The sequence below is a fragment of the Elgaria multicarinata genome, chromosome 5, assembly GCF_023053635.1.
Source record: "Elgaria multicarinata webbii isolate HBS135686 ecotype San Diego chromosome 5, rElgMul1.1.pri, whole genome shotgun sequence".
Taxonomy (NCBI): Eukaryota; Metazoa; Chordata; class Lepidosauria; order Squamata; family Anguidae; genus Elgaria; species Elgaria multicarinata.
In genome coordinates this window covers 48,079,919-48,092,248 of record NC_086175.1, presented here as the reverse complement: position 1 = coordinate 48,092,248, position 12,330 = coordinate 48,079,919, and the positions used below count along the sequence as shown (strand labels likewise).

Sequence of the window (12,330 nt, the reverse complement as noted above, 5' to 3'; positions counted from 1 at the left end):
CCTCTGTAGTAGGAGTAATAATAATAACACACACAAAAAAGCAGCAGTAGCGGCATAGAGCCCTTCTCGGCAGTTCTTCTCTATGGTTTTCCAGGGGGAGCTGAAACATCCCACCTCCTCACCTAGGATTGGTGGCATCGGACCCGAGTCTAGCTTTCTGATTGGCCGGAAGGGGAGCCCTGGGTTCCTCCTCCATCCGGTTCGGCCGGGGGTGGGGGGAGAGCAGAGGTTGGTGGGGTGGGGGGGATTCGTGGGTGGCTGTGCGAGAGAGCCCTGACAGGGCAGCGGGAGCCGCTTCCTCGCGGAACGGGAGGGCCGAGGGAGGCTGGCTGGCTTGGTGAGTGCGGGGCGCGGGAGCTGCAGGCGGCGGCCCTGTCGGACCCCGGCGGCCAGAGAGGGTCGGGCGGCTGGAGGCCTCGTAGACCTTTCCTCACCGACCCTCCGCTGGGAGCCTCAAAGGGAGGAGGAGGAGGGCGAACCGGGCCTCCCTAGGCGCCGGTAGGGTCTGGGAGGGCGACTAATGGGCCTCCCCGCTCGAAAGGGTGGTGTTGGGGGGGGGCGTCTTTAGATGACAGGACGGATACACGAGGGACGGGGTCTGAGCTACAAGCCAGTGTGTGTCTCTGTGTGTGTTTTAATATAGCTAGGTAGATAGACCACGCACGTACGAAGATCCTTGTGCCAAGCCCCCGCCCCGTTTCTCTTGTCATATATAAAATAGGGAGTGGGAGTGGGGTTGAATGTGGCTTTCCATTTCGAAGGGATGTCCTTGGCTCTGAGCTCTGGAAGAGGGCAGAATTGCATGTTTGGTGTTTTCTGGGGAGAGGTGATAACGAAAAGATCTTTCTCCCTGTGAAAAGGTCTGTGGTGTGGTGTTTAGGGATGCACATAGGTGCACGCATGGGAAGGTTTTTCTTGGATTGTGTTAGCCAAGAGGAGGTGCTTGGATGCAAAGTGACTCCCCCTCCCCCTCCGAACGGTTTTGGTTTTATCCTTTTGTTTTACAAATGGCTTCCAAATAGGTGAACCGCCCAGAGAGCTTAGGCTATTGGGTGGTATAAAAAATGCAATAAATAAATAGGTAAGCAGTGAATGGCTACATTGTAGACTTGTTGACTGATGGCCAAGATTGCAAATTCTCACCACATGAATTGTTGTTATTATTATGGTTAAGCAGAGAGGTTTTCAATTCAATAGCCAGCGTGTGAATGGTGACAACAGGTCCTACTTGTCATGGAAGTGAGTCGAAGTGGATGGTGGGACTGGAGAAGAAATGCTAGGGGGAGACACGTGGAGTTCTGCCTTTTTAATAGTGGAAGCCGACTAGCTCCCTCCACTCCCTCGCTTGCTTTTTCAGGGTGAGGAGGGGTGAATGGTTTGGGTTTGTTGGCTTGCATAATCGTCAATCAATTATTTATTTCATGCACCAATTACAAGTCTGAAGAGTAGCAGAAACACAGGTTTTTGATAGCGTAGCATGGTGCAATAGAGGGGGATGTTTTCCACTTCAGCTTTGGGAGGAGACTTGTGTGGTGTAAACAGCACTCTTGTAAACAGAGCACCAGTGCTCTTGTTTCCTTACTCACAAACATTCTGTGTTTGTCAGCTCCAGCTAGCAGTAGTGAGTCTCCTCTTCATGTGAATGGTTGTTAAGAGAAGATGGAAGCCATCTGGGGACTGTGTGTATATGTAAAGACTATTCTATGTAGTTTTTGGCATCACCTTCAGTAACACATATATATTTTGCGACAGGTTGTCCAGCCTGCTGAAAAGGTTTGGCTGGCAAAGGGAAGATGTCTTCAGAATCATTTTGTTTGGCTGCTCAGACTAGGTTTGATTCCAAATGGCTGAAGACAGACTTACAGGTAAGAATTTCTCTTTAGTATTTATGATTACAATATGGTGAGTGACTGTGTAATATGAGATACCCTATTTTAAATGCAATACAATATGTTCCATAATTGAAAAACACAGCTAGGGGATTGAAATTCATAAATGACTTGTAAACATAGTGATCTGACAATTGTTCAACAGAAAGAGATGAAAGCATACTTTTGGTGTTTAAAATTTTGTTAAAAGCTGTAGTGAATTGGTTTTAATGTTCAGTTAAATGTTTTTATTGGCTAGTTCTTTCCTAATTAGATGACATCTGATGATATGTCAAGTAAGCTTACTACATATACTATTGGTCTAATGCTGTTTTGATCTATATTCTTCCAGACGGGCTAAGGAAATTGAGTCAGATAGTTATTAACACTTTGTGGTATAAGATATAGGCTACAATCCTATAACCAAAAGTAAGACCTATTGAACTCAGGGAGACTTACTTCTGAGTAGACATGCATATGATTGCCCTGGTAAAATGTTTAAATAGTAGGCCTTTGGTTGGTCAGCAGGAATATCACCAAAGTTGTAATAGTTGCCTTTTTTTTAGTCTTCAGTGGTCTTCTTAAACTCAGCAAAAGTTGACATAGTTGGGAATCCAAATTCTCTCAAATGCTAGAAGTGCATGGATTCACACAACTAGAACAGCCTTGCTTAACATCTGTTTTTATTTTTTGAATTGGTACGTTTTTTATCCATTTTACAGTCATCTTATTTTCATCTTCAGTCTTTAGTAGTTAATGGAGAAGAACCAATGTAATGAGTAATGTGGTTTTAATAGCTGTCATTGAATTAAGCATAAGGCTAGTTTTCAGATAGAAGGCCAGATAATGTACCAAAGTTCCTTCCTGTAGATGGACAGTTTAATCCTTCTTCTCCTCCCCCCACCCCCCGGTGCATAATATCAGAACAGTGAGGGTGGGAATTGGGCAGGTGCCTTTTCTTTGGTGTACTGGGAAATTAAGCAGAACTCACTGTTACATTGTGTTCCCTGCATTTTTACTTTGCTGGTTGGATACTGGGAGCAGCTTCTACAGTGGCAGACAGATTCTAGAGCTCTGAAGAATGATAAATTGCTATGCCATCTTTGGTGCTTTGTGGTTCCATGTAAGTTGGGCAGGGTAGGTAGGAATTTTCTCCCAATAAAGGGTGCAAAGTCTAATATAAGCTGAGTGGTAGCTTGATGTATGTATCTTGCATGGTAACTGTAGATTTTGGCTCTTCTATCAAGTGTTCTGTGAGCTTGCTGGAGAATGAAACAGCATTCTTTGATGCCTTCCATATTTTTGTACTTTGTAGTGTTTTGAGGACTTATGTTAATTAAGTGAGATAGCTTTTCTTTTGCAGGTCTTGTGGGATGAGGCTAATTCGTTTTCAGTGAGAATAAATACTGTTTTAAAATGGGCCCTGCTTGTCATCTTGTTTGCTGGTTTTGAAGATAATTGCTTAGTGTGCATTTGACATTAACACGCTGTAGCTAATACAATAAGGTTCATTCTATAGATGAGGTTTAATCTATAGATGACACATTGGCTGGGTGAATTCCAGAAGTGCATTCTAAATGTTTGCACACTTGCAGATATAGATATGATCATAGCACAGGTTGCATACCTGTGTAATATTCAGAAAGTGCACAAGGGTATATTATGCTCAAAGTAGTAGGCTTGGATGAAGAATTATTATTTTTTAATTAAAATTTTAAATGTGCTACAGACAATTAAGTTAATAAAATATTATTAATATATAAAATATAAGCAGAAAATAAACTTGGCATCCTTTCATGGAAAGAACAGGGAAGTAAATGGTCAGAAATACATTTTCTAAAAATAAACTATTTGCAGAGTAATGCTTTGGTCACTAAGAGCATCCCAGGGAGCATAGAATTTTTTCAGATTCCCCCTCCCAAGGCTGTAGATGATCCTATGATCTCGGAAGGGGGACTTTAGGTTCTGTTCCCCCCCCCCCTCAGCTTCAGTGGAAAGAACGATGGCAGCTGCTTCCCGAAGTCTCAAAAGTAACTTTTGCGAAAAAGGGGGTGTTTGGATTGGAGGATGGGTGCTAAGAAGAGAGCTTCTCTGCTGTGGCATCCCAGTTTGGAATGAGCTTCCCAGAGAGGCCCTTCCCCCGGCAGTGCGCTATGCAACCTCCCCAAGTGTCAAACACTGTCTAGGTTGGGTGGTGGTAGCTGCGCAGTGCAGTCATTTTGCCTTATGTGCATCCTTGCTAGGGCGTACTGTGTCTCCTGCAAACTTCCATGGAGTTATAGCTGCTACCCCTTTTTGGTGAAAAGGTGCTTTCACACACTTGGCTTTGTTAGCTTGCAGGGTTTTCAATAGGCCTTGTGCATTCTTGCTTGGGCAGGGGAATGATTCAGATTGCTCAAAGTAGCTTATTCATTTGATCCTGTGGGGGATAACATAGGCTGCTTTCGGACATCACTTTAAGCCATGATGGGTTAATAAGCTATTGTTAATAAGCTACTGTAAGTAGCTTATTAATCCATCATGGCTTAAAGTGACATCTGAACACGACTATAGTTTGACCTGGCAAAAAACAGTTTGCTACAGTATTTTCTCCAAATATTGGATTGTGTGTGGAAAAAAGAGCTTTCACCTTGGTTAGTTACTTTTGCTAACAAAAGAGGGGTGGAACTTGCCACTGATGCTTACTTTCTTGGTAAGTCTTGAATTGCAGGCATTTAAGTCTCTTGATAACAGATGAGCGTTGTATTTTCTCCCCCCACCCCCTCAAAAAGATTTGGGTAAATAGATGAGATGCAAAAACAAATAGTAAATAATGCTTCACACTCCTTAACTTCAACTTTCTCAGTGAACTCAATGGGGATGTGAGAGGCTGTGGTCCTTGGGGTTGCTGACAACTAGCTCATCATTGCAAATGACCTGATCTGTTTGTGTAGGAATGAAAGCGACCGTTCAAGTGCAATGTCCTTGTTAGGTCTGTAATTAAAGACCTAAGAATTATAACAGGGATCAAACTGAAAGCAATTTATTTGCCAGTATTCATTACCCAGGTTGAGTAGCAAGTATATTTCTAAGCTCATGTGGTGAAAATGTTAAAATCCCATGCAATAAACCTTGCTTAAAATTAAACAAAAAATTAAAAATTAAAATTAAACAAATGTTTATGGAAAAATAGCAACGTGAGGATGTGCATACTATTTTACAGTACTATAAGCATTTAGTATGTTGGAGCTATAGCTGGCAGGTTCATTCAGGCTGCAATCCTATGCACACTTATTTGGGAGTAAGCCCCTTTGAAAACAGTGGGACTTTTTTCTGAGTAAAACTGCAAAGGATTGAAGAAGTGCCCCGTGGACGACACATTTATTCTATATAAAAGCAGTGCCTTATAACATTGTGAAGTGGGAGCCCATGCTGAAGTTTGCAGATAGTTCTTCAGGAGATGGTTCACTTGCTTGCCTGCTTCTTCACATTCCTCCAATGCTGTTTCCTACTGTTGACAAGGAAAGTGGTTAAATTACACACCTGCTGAAGCTTATAAAGGACTGTCAGTACATCATATTTTAAGGTATCCTTGTCCAAAGGAGTCATATGTATCCCTGAGTAAGAACAGAGATGCCGTTATACCTATTACGTTAGGAGAGAGTGAGCATTGTTAATGGCTATTGCAATTACCAGGCAAGAATGAATTTTAGGCAACCAAGTCAGTAGGAGAAGCTCACAAATGATATAAAATTGGCCTCAAGATCATTTGAAGCTTAATCTGAAAAGCCTATCAAGAGATTTTAAAATACCCTTTGGTTTAACAGAAGAATTAACATGTTACATATTTATTAATTCACCAAAACACTGGAATTAAAATTTAAGGCAGCTGGGCTTAACTTCTGTGCCATGCAAGCAGTAAATATGTTCTACAGCAGCCTTCTCCAACTTTCTGCCCTCCAGGTATGTTGCACTGCCAAGCCACGTTGGCTGGGAATTATGGAAGTTGCAGTCCAACGCATCTGGGGGCTGCCAAGTTGAGGAAGGCTGTTCTCATACATTTTGTGCTTGCTCACAACTTAGCCTCCATGCAACTGCACTTTCCCTTGATCTTTCAGCCTCAATCCTCTTCTTTTTCAGGTTGGGGAAACACAAAAGGTCAGGACGTTATGGGACCAGTGGCCACCTAGCAGCACACAGGCCCTTTGCTTTCCCTATGAACTTTCACTTGAGTTAGATAGGATGGGTTGACTGACCTGCTAAGTTGTAAAAGTTTTAGCACTAAATGTTCAGAACTTCCTCTTTTTCTCCAAAACCAACCTCAACACAGTCCTTGTCCTAGGTTTTTGAGCTTGTGAGCTTTTTCATGTTACACCACCCATTATGCTTCTATCCTTACTATCTTTAACAAGGGTATTAGTCATAGTGAAGAGAAACCCATTTCTTTTCAGTAAAGTACCTAGAACTTTGATATTTAATACTAGCAATAGTGTTTCAGGTATTGAACAATGTTGAATCCTTTTTACTGGACTTAGCTGCTGTTGAATTGGAAACATCAAAGCATTTGAACATTAGTTATAATTTGCCAACACTGCATCATGTTTTGTGACTTTTTTGGAGTACAGTCTTATGCCTGCCATATTAGCTTAGGTGCTGGTACAGTAAAATGTAACATTAGGTTTTAATTTCTTTAGTGGTTTCATGCATAGTTTAGGACTGGAATAGCCAAGTGTCAGCCAACATGCTGAATTGTAGCGTGTGAAACAATTTATTTGCTCCTTATAACCTTATCAAATTGTAACCAAAGTGCCTCCTGTTCCATTAAAAAGGAAACAATTATAGTTTTTAGAAATTGTGTGAGATTGAGTTTATACAAGAGATGTTACGTCTCTTAGGGTTTAGTATTTACTGAATTGATCATACCTTAACTTGTACACTTGGAAGCCCTTACTGAAAGATGATGGCGGTGGCTTTATTCTGGAGCTTTATCATGATATAAGGGTTGGGGTATCCAGGACAGTATTTTTTCAGCCCCACCACCCCTGCTGTCTACTGCATGGGGAAAACAATGGCCCCTGACTATATAGAGGTTGACCGTCAATGGCTTTGGGGCAAACATTTGAGAGAGAATGTTGAATCTTGCTTGCATGGGGACTTAATTAAAACAATAAAATCCCAGCTTAAAGTAAGAAATGTTATATAATGTGGACAGGCTCTTAGTACTTTTCATTCAGCTGAACAAGTGCTTTGGTATGTCTGAACTTTCAAAGTCCTAGGTGTTACAAGGTTTTGACACACCTCTACTAGTTTTAGCAATATGAAGTCTGATCTGCTGAAACCTTCTTTCTGAAAGTATTGTTAAAGCTAGAGGTGGGTAATCTGCAGTGACTATAGCATGCCCATAGGAATCTACAGGAAATGACTAATACTTTTTAAAAAGCTTAATAATTATCATCTTTATGTCGAATACAATTTCAGCAATTAATAAGGTAGGAAGCTAACAGAACAGATTCTTATGATACGATTTGGCACTAGTTCTCATGAATAGTAAATGATTTTGTAAACCTATATCACAACTATTGTAGCTCCAACTACAATTAGGGGCTTTCACTCATGAAAAAAGATTCTCTCTCTCTCTCTCTCTCTCTCTCTCTCTCTCTCTCTCTCTCTCTCTCTCTCCCACACACACACACACACCTGGCATGCTAGTTTTCTTTGTACAGGGATTTTAATTGGGTGTGTATGGAGGATCTTTTCATGTGAGCCCCCACCTGCAGACTGAAGTGGTAGAGTTGAGACAAAGGTTAACCACCTCATTTACTCCTTGTGAAAATTAGGCTTAGCTGCTGCTACAGCTATCATAACACATTTATTTTTCAATTCTCTTTATTGATGAGGTTAATAGGATACAGATGAACTCAGTGGTGTATAGACTGACACCTCTGTTTCTAAATTTGACTTATTTTATTACAACTGTATTTTTGAAACTAAATTTGAGATTTTAATCTAAACTTTGTATTAAAGAGAAAACAACCCCTAAAGTAGTTTCAGCTCGAAAATGAAACTTCTCTAGGGATGCATTTTGTTCTTGTATCCTAGGGTCAAGCTCTGAAGATGTTAGAATGGTGATAGTCTATGAGCTTATTCTCATTAAGCTATGCTGCTGGTTATGTTACTTGAGGCTGAGCGCAGACACGTAAATACTTACTTGGATGGTAACCTTTGTTGAGCAAGAAGGTGACCAGCAAGGAAGATTTTCTAAAAGGGAGGAGTATTGCTTCTCCGTTCAGGCTATCAATGTGCTACAAATGACTAAGAGAAGGGTTGATAATTCTGTGTGCTCCATGATGGCCTGGGCTGAGCACGTGTCCATTTTGCTGCTGTACCTCTTCTGAGAATCAGTTTGTTTCCATGTATGTATCCAATACATGAAATTACCTACACAGAAATTATACAGAAATTATCTGTATAACAAACGAGTCGTATATGGAATGCCTATAATGGAGCCCCTCATGTTGTCATTTTGCCAACATAGACTAAATTTAAGTTTTGGAAATGTTCTCCAAAAGCAATTTTTACAATTAATTTCATTCAGACAAAGAATTAAGGTTCTTGAATTCATGTGATGCTCTTTCCAAGAAAAATGTAGAACTTCATGGAGCAGGCTTAGATCTTTCCATTTCTATAAGTGATCATCCTTTCAGCCTTTGAATTGTAGTCAGTGAGCTGGATAAAGTCTAAGTTAATTTTCTTCAGGTCCTATTGAAATCAGTGGCACAAGTTAGCCATGACTCCACCACACTGAGTTCAAGGTGAACTACATGTAATTTAGTTTGGATTCAATCCACTGATTTTAAGTAATTGTTCACTGTGGAAACACATGTAGAAATTTTTCACTTTGAAACCTTTGGTTTGAATAACCTAATTTTCCAGAGAACTGGCTGAGTGTTTTTATATTGCAGATTATTTGAATTCAGTAATGGTTAACACTAGACTTGAGTTGTAAGGATGCATAGATATATTGTGTATTGCCAATATGATACTTAGAGATTTAGTTTAAAATGTATGCATCATTTTAATCAAGTTCTCTAAGGCTGGCTTTCAAAAAGCTACTTTGGGTATGCCAAAGAGTTCAGGAATTCCCAGTAAGATTTTATCTTTTTTAGTTTGGACAGTAGATCCGTATGACATATCTTAAAGTGTCCTTAGTTTCAAAGGTGGCCTGTCCCGTAGCACAGGGATGGGTGTGCTGTTCAAGAAACCTAAGCCCAAAGCATCCTTGGTTGCATGGGATCAGTTGTACAATTGTTTGGATCCCAGCCTATTTGTATAGTATCTAAATTTCAGGATCTACTTGGGAGGATTGGAAATAAAAGCATGCAATTTATGGTATTGTGCGATCACAACTCTTCCCCCCCCCCCCCCTGCCTCTAAAAGCTTGCTTTTACACGGGATGGACTCTGTGGCCTGTGGAATGAAATGGTCAAAGATGGTGAAATCGTATACACTGGAACAGAACTTTCCCAATGTGGTGAAGCATCTCCACGGAAAGGTGGGTTTCATGAATCTGTATTAATGAAGCAGACAGTCACTTCAGTAAAGACAAATGGGATTAATTTTATATGAGGGTCTCTTTGTAATGAATACAAAGGATTCACCAAGATTTAGGAGTTACTGCTTCCTAATCCTTCTATTGGTCTCTTTGTATGGTTGCTTTGTAGCCTGCTCCTTACTGTTAGAATACATGCCAAGCTCTCTTTTTCAATTTTAGGCCTTAGTATTTTAAATGAAGGTGTTTATGCCTTATATTTTTATAAATCACTATATCACATTAGAAATGGATAGTTTAGCAGACTGTTTCTGTAAAATGCATTTGGGGGGATGTTAAGGTGCATGACTTGGTGTAAAGCAGGGGTGGGAGGTATGGGCCAGTGAGCTGCATGCAGCCCCACCACTCCCTTATGTGGCCACCCTCCAAAACTGGTGTGTGTGTTAAATGGCATCTGTAATGGAAATGGAGCACCAAAAAGTTCAAAAATAACATGTTTTGCACTCCATAGTTGTTATGAGTGCCCAGAGGGTCAAATTTTGCTTGGATCCTTTGGGCACTCTGTAGCCACTATGGATGGCATTTTTTAAAAAAAATGTATTTATTTCAGTGCATATAAGGGGGGTTTGGGGAGGGCAAAAATGGCTCCCATATCTCCCACAGTTGTTCACACCTGGTATAAAGGAATATTACAACTCTGCATTTTTTAAGGGTTTTTTTTACTGTCATGCTCTGTTTTAACATGTTGAAAATGAAATATTAAAAAGAATGTTGCAAGGTTATTAAGATGGATATGAACATCTTTTCTGACAACAGCTGCAATCAAACACACACATACCTGGGAGTAAGCTCCATTGTGCTCTTTGGGAGCTACTTCTGAGTAACAATACATATAATTATGCTTTAAATGTCAAAGGCCTATAAAGTAATGGTATTAGCAGATCAAAATGCATAACATTCTGCCATATAAAACACAAATGACACTAATTTCAATTAAGCCTACCCGAGAAAAACTTTACTGAAGCATGCCCACACTACTGTTTTCTTTCTGAGATTCCTGATACAGCAGATGTTTGTTTTCTGTATTTATTTTAATCTACCCTATAACAAGTGTTCTCTGTGAAGAGAACTTCAGCTATTGGGCAGTTTAAAAATGAAATAAAATAAATGAGATTACAACTGGTTAAAATAATAAAATATAATACAAATATTTTAAAGAATAAAATTTAATAAACAACAAATGGCACAGGAAATAGATAATATAAAAGATATATAAGAATAGCCATAAAATGTAATTCTTGGTATGATAATGTGCACTCTTTCATTGCAATCTGAATTTTTGCAGATGTGCACATTTATGTTAATTTGGATCCAAGGACCTACTTAAGGTGCTCAAAGGATTTGCAGTATTCCATGAAATATTCTGTTTTCCTTTTTGGGAAAGGGGGAACTGCAGATACCTCAATGATGATGCTTCTCAAGAAAGTCAAGTCTAAAAACCTCAGTTCATGGAATAAATTTTGTAGCTCTTGGGATCCTGGCTCCAGCTAATACATATATGCATATAATGTTCCATCATATTTATCTCTAAAACTTCTGATAGGTTTAGCAATGGGTAGGAAATCCAGCTTGTATGCAAGTTGGCTAAAAACATGAGTGTTAAAATAACTTTCAAAAGTGTTTCTAAATTCAGTGTAAATCTGTTAACATATTACTTGTCAGACTGAAATGAGACAATAAACAATTGCTATTTACCTTGTGCTAAGTACAATAAACAAGGAGGTAACTTATATACAAAATATGAAATCTGATTAACTGGGAAATTAGTATGTAATGAAATTATAGTGGTATGACTTCCAGTTTGTGTATGAAGTAGACACTTTAACTTTCAGAACACAGTTTAACAATGTGTTACAGGTTTCTAAGTAGAAGAGGTCACAGTGTTACCCAGCGAAACATGAGCTGTAGCACCTGTGGCAGTTAAATTAGGGCTTCTCTTCCTCCCCCCTCCTCCATGCATTGATGATATTAGAGTGAATCTGAGGACACAGAATGACCTTTTCAACACTGGGGCTGAGACATTCTTTGATGCAAAAGGTATTGCTTTTCCTAAAAAGAAAGAAAACAGTTTATATAATTATTTTTGTGTTTCTTAATTCTGTAGATGAAAGCACTGAAGCTCAGGCTGGATCAAAGAAAGAAGAGCAGAATGACAAAGAAAGGAAAGATGAAGAAGATACACCATTACCTACCTATAGAGCCAAATCAATTGTTGAGAGTTGGGTTTGGGGCAAACAGCCAGGTAAGATGTTTCCATTGAAAATAATAATGGTAATATGGAAGTTAGAGGTTTGTGGTATTGTGCAATGTGGTATTTGTCAGCAAAGTCCCATGTTTCTATAGCAGAGGCTTCAGATTATATTCATAGGTTCTTGTTTTTCCTTTTAATTTACAAACTTTGATACTTCTGCATGGAATCTTCTGAGTATGTAGAAAATACTACTGTGTTTTGGGGCAGTCACATTTTGCTTCCCAGCAGGTTTTCAACCATGCATGTTCACATTAGAAGAAAAAACAGGGACCACTGTAGCAAAATGTTAGGCTGTATCCTCAACCTCTAACAGGATTGCTGTATCCTCAACCTCTAACAGGATTCCCAAATTCAGACCTTGGGAAATCTTTTTTTTTCACACACCTCAACCCCATTATGCTATGGGGCCTCAGCTTGTCCTCCATCCCTGAAGCTGTGTATGTTACAGCTATAAACAGTGGTTCTGAAGAGTGGGAAAGGAGAAAAATTTACCTTTCCTTCCCCATGGAACCTTGTATAGTCTACTGAAGGGATTTTTAAAAGCTCCCATGTCCTGCATCTGCTCCCCATCCCGTCCTTTCCAGAAAACCATGTTTAATCTTTTTCTGCCTTCACCCCCAATC

General features: G+C 39.8%; 1 protein-coding gene across 5 annotated transcripts in view; it reads left to right on the top strand.

Moving 5' to 3' along the window:
* The first annotated feature begins 260 nt into the window (after positions 1 to 260).
* HERC2 (HECT and RLD domain containing E3 ubiquitin protein ligase 2) overlaps positions 261 to 12,330 on the top strand; it is a 120,236-nt gene continuing 108,166 nt past the window's right edge. For 4 of the 5 annotated variants that reach the window (XM_063126301.1, XM_063126302.1, XM_063126300.1 and 1 more), the window contains exons 1-4: positions 268 to 341; positions 1,753 to 1,865; positions 9,285 to 9,399; positions 11,561 to 11,698. In XM_063126301.1, coding sequence (XP_062982371.1) covers positions 1,794 to 1,865; positions 9,285 to 9,399; positions 11,561 to 11,698 — 325 coding nt within the window. In that variant the 5' untranslated portion in view covers positions 268 to 341; positions 1,753 to 1,793. Of the gene's footprint in view, positions 342 to 1,752; positions 1,866 to 9,284; positions 9,400 to 11,560; positions 11,699 to 12,330 lie in introns of all 5 variants that reach the window. The other variant, XM_063126299.1, reaches the window with a different exon arrangement.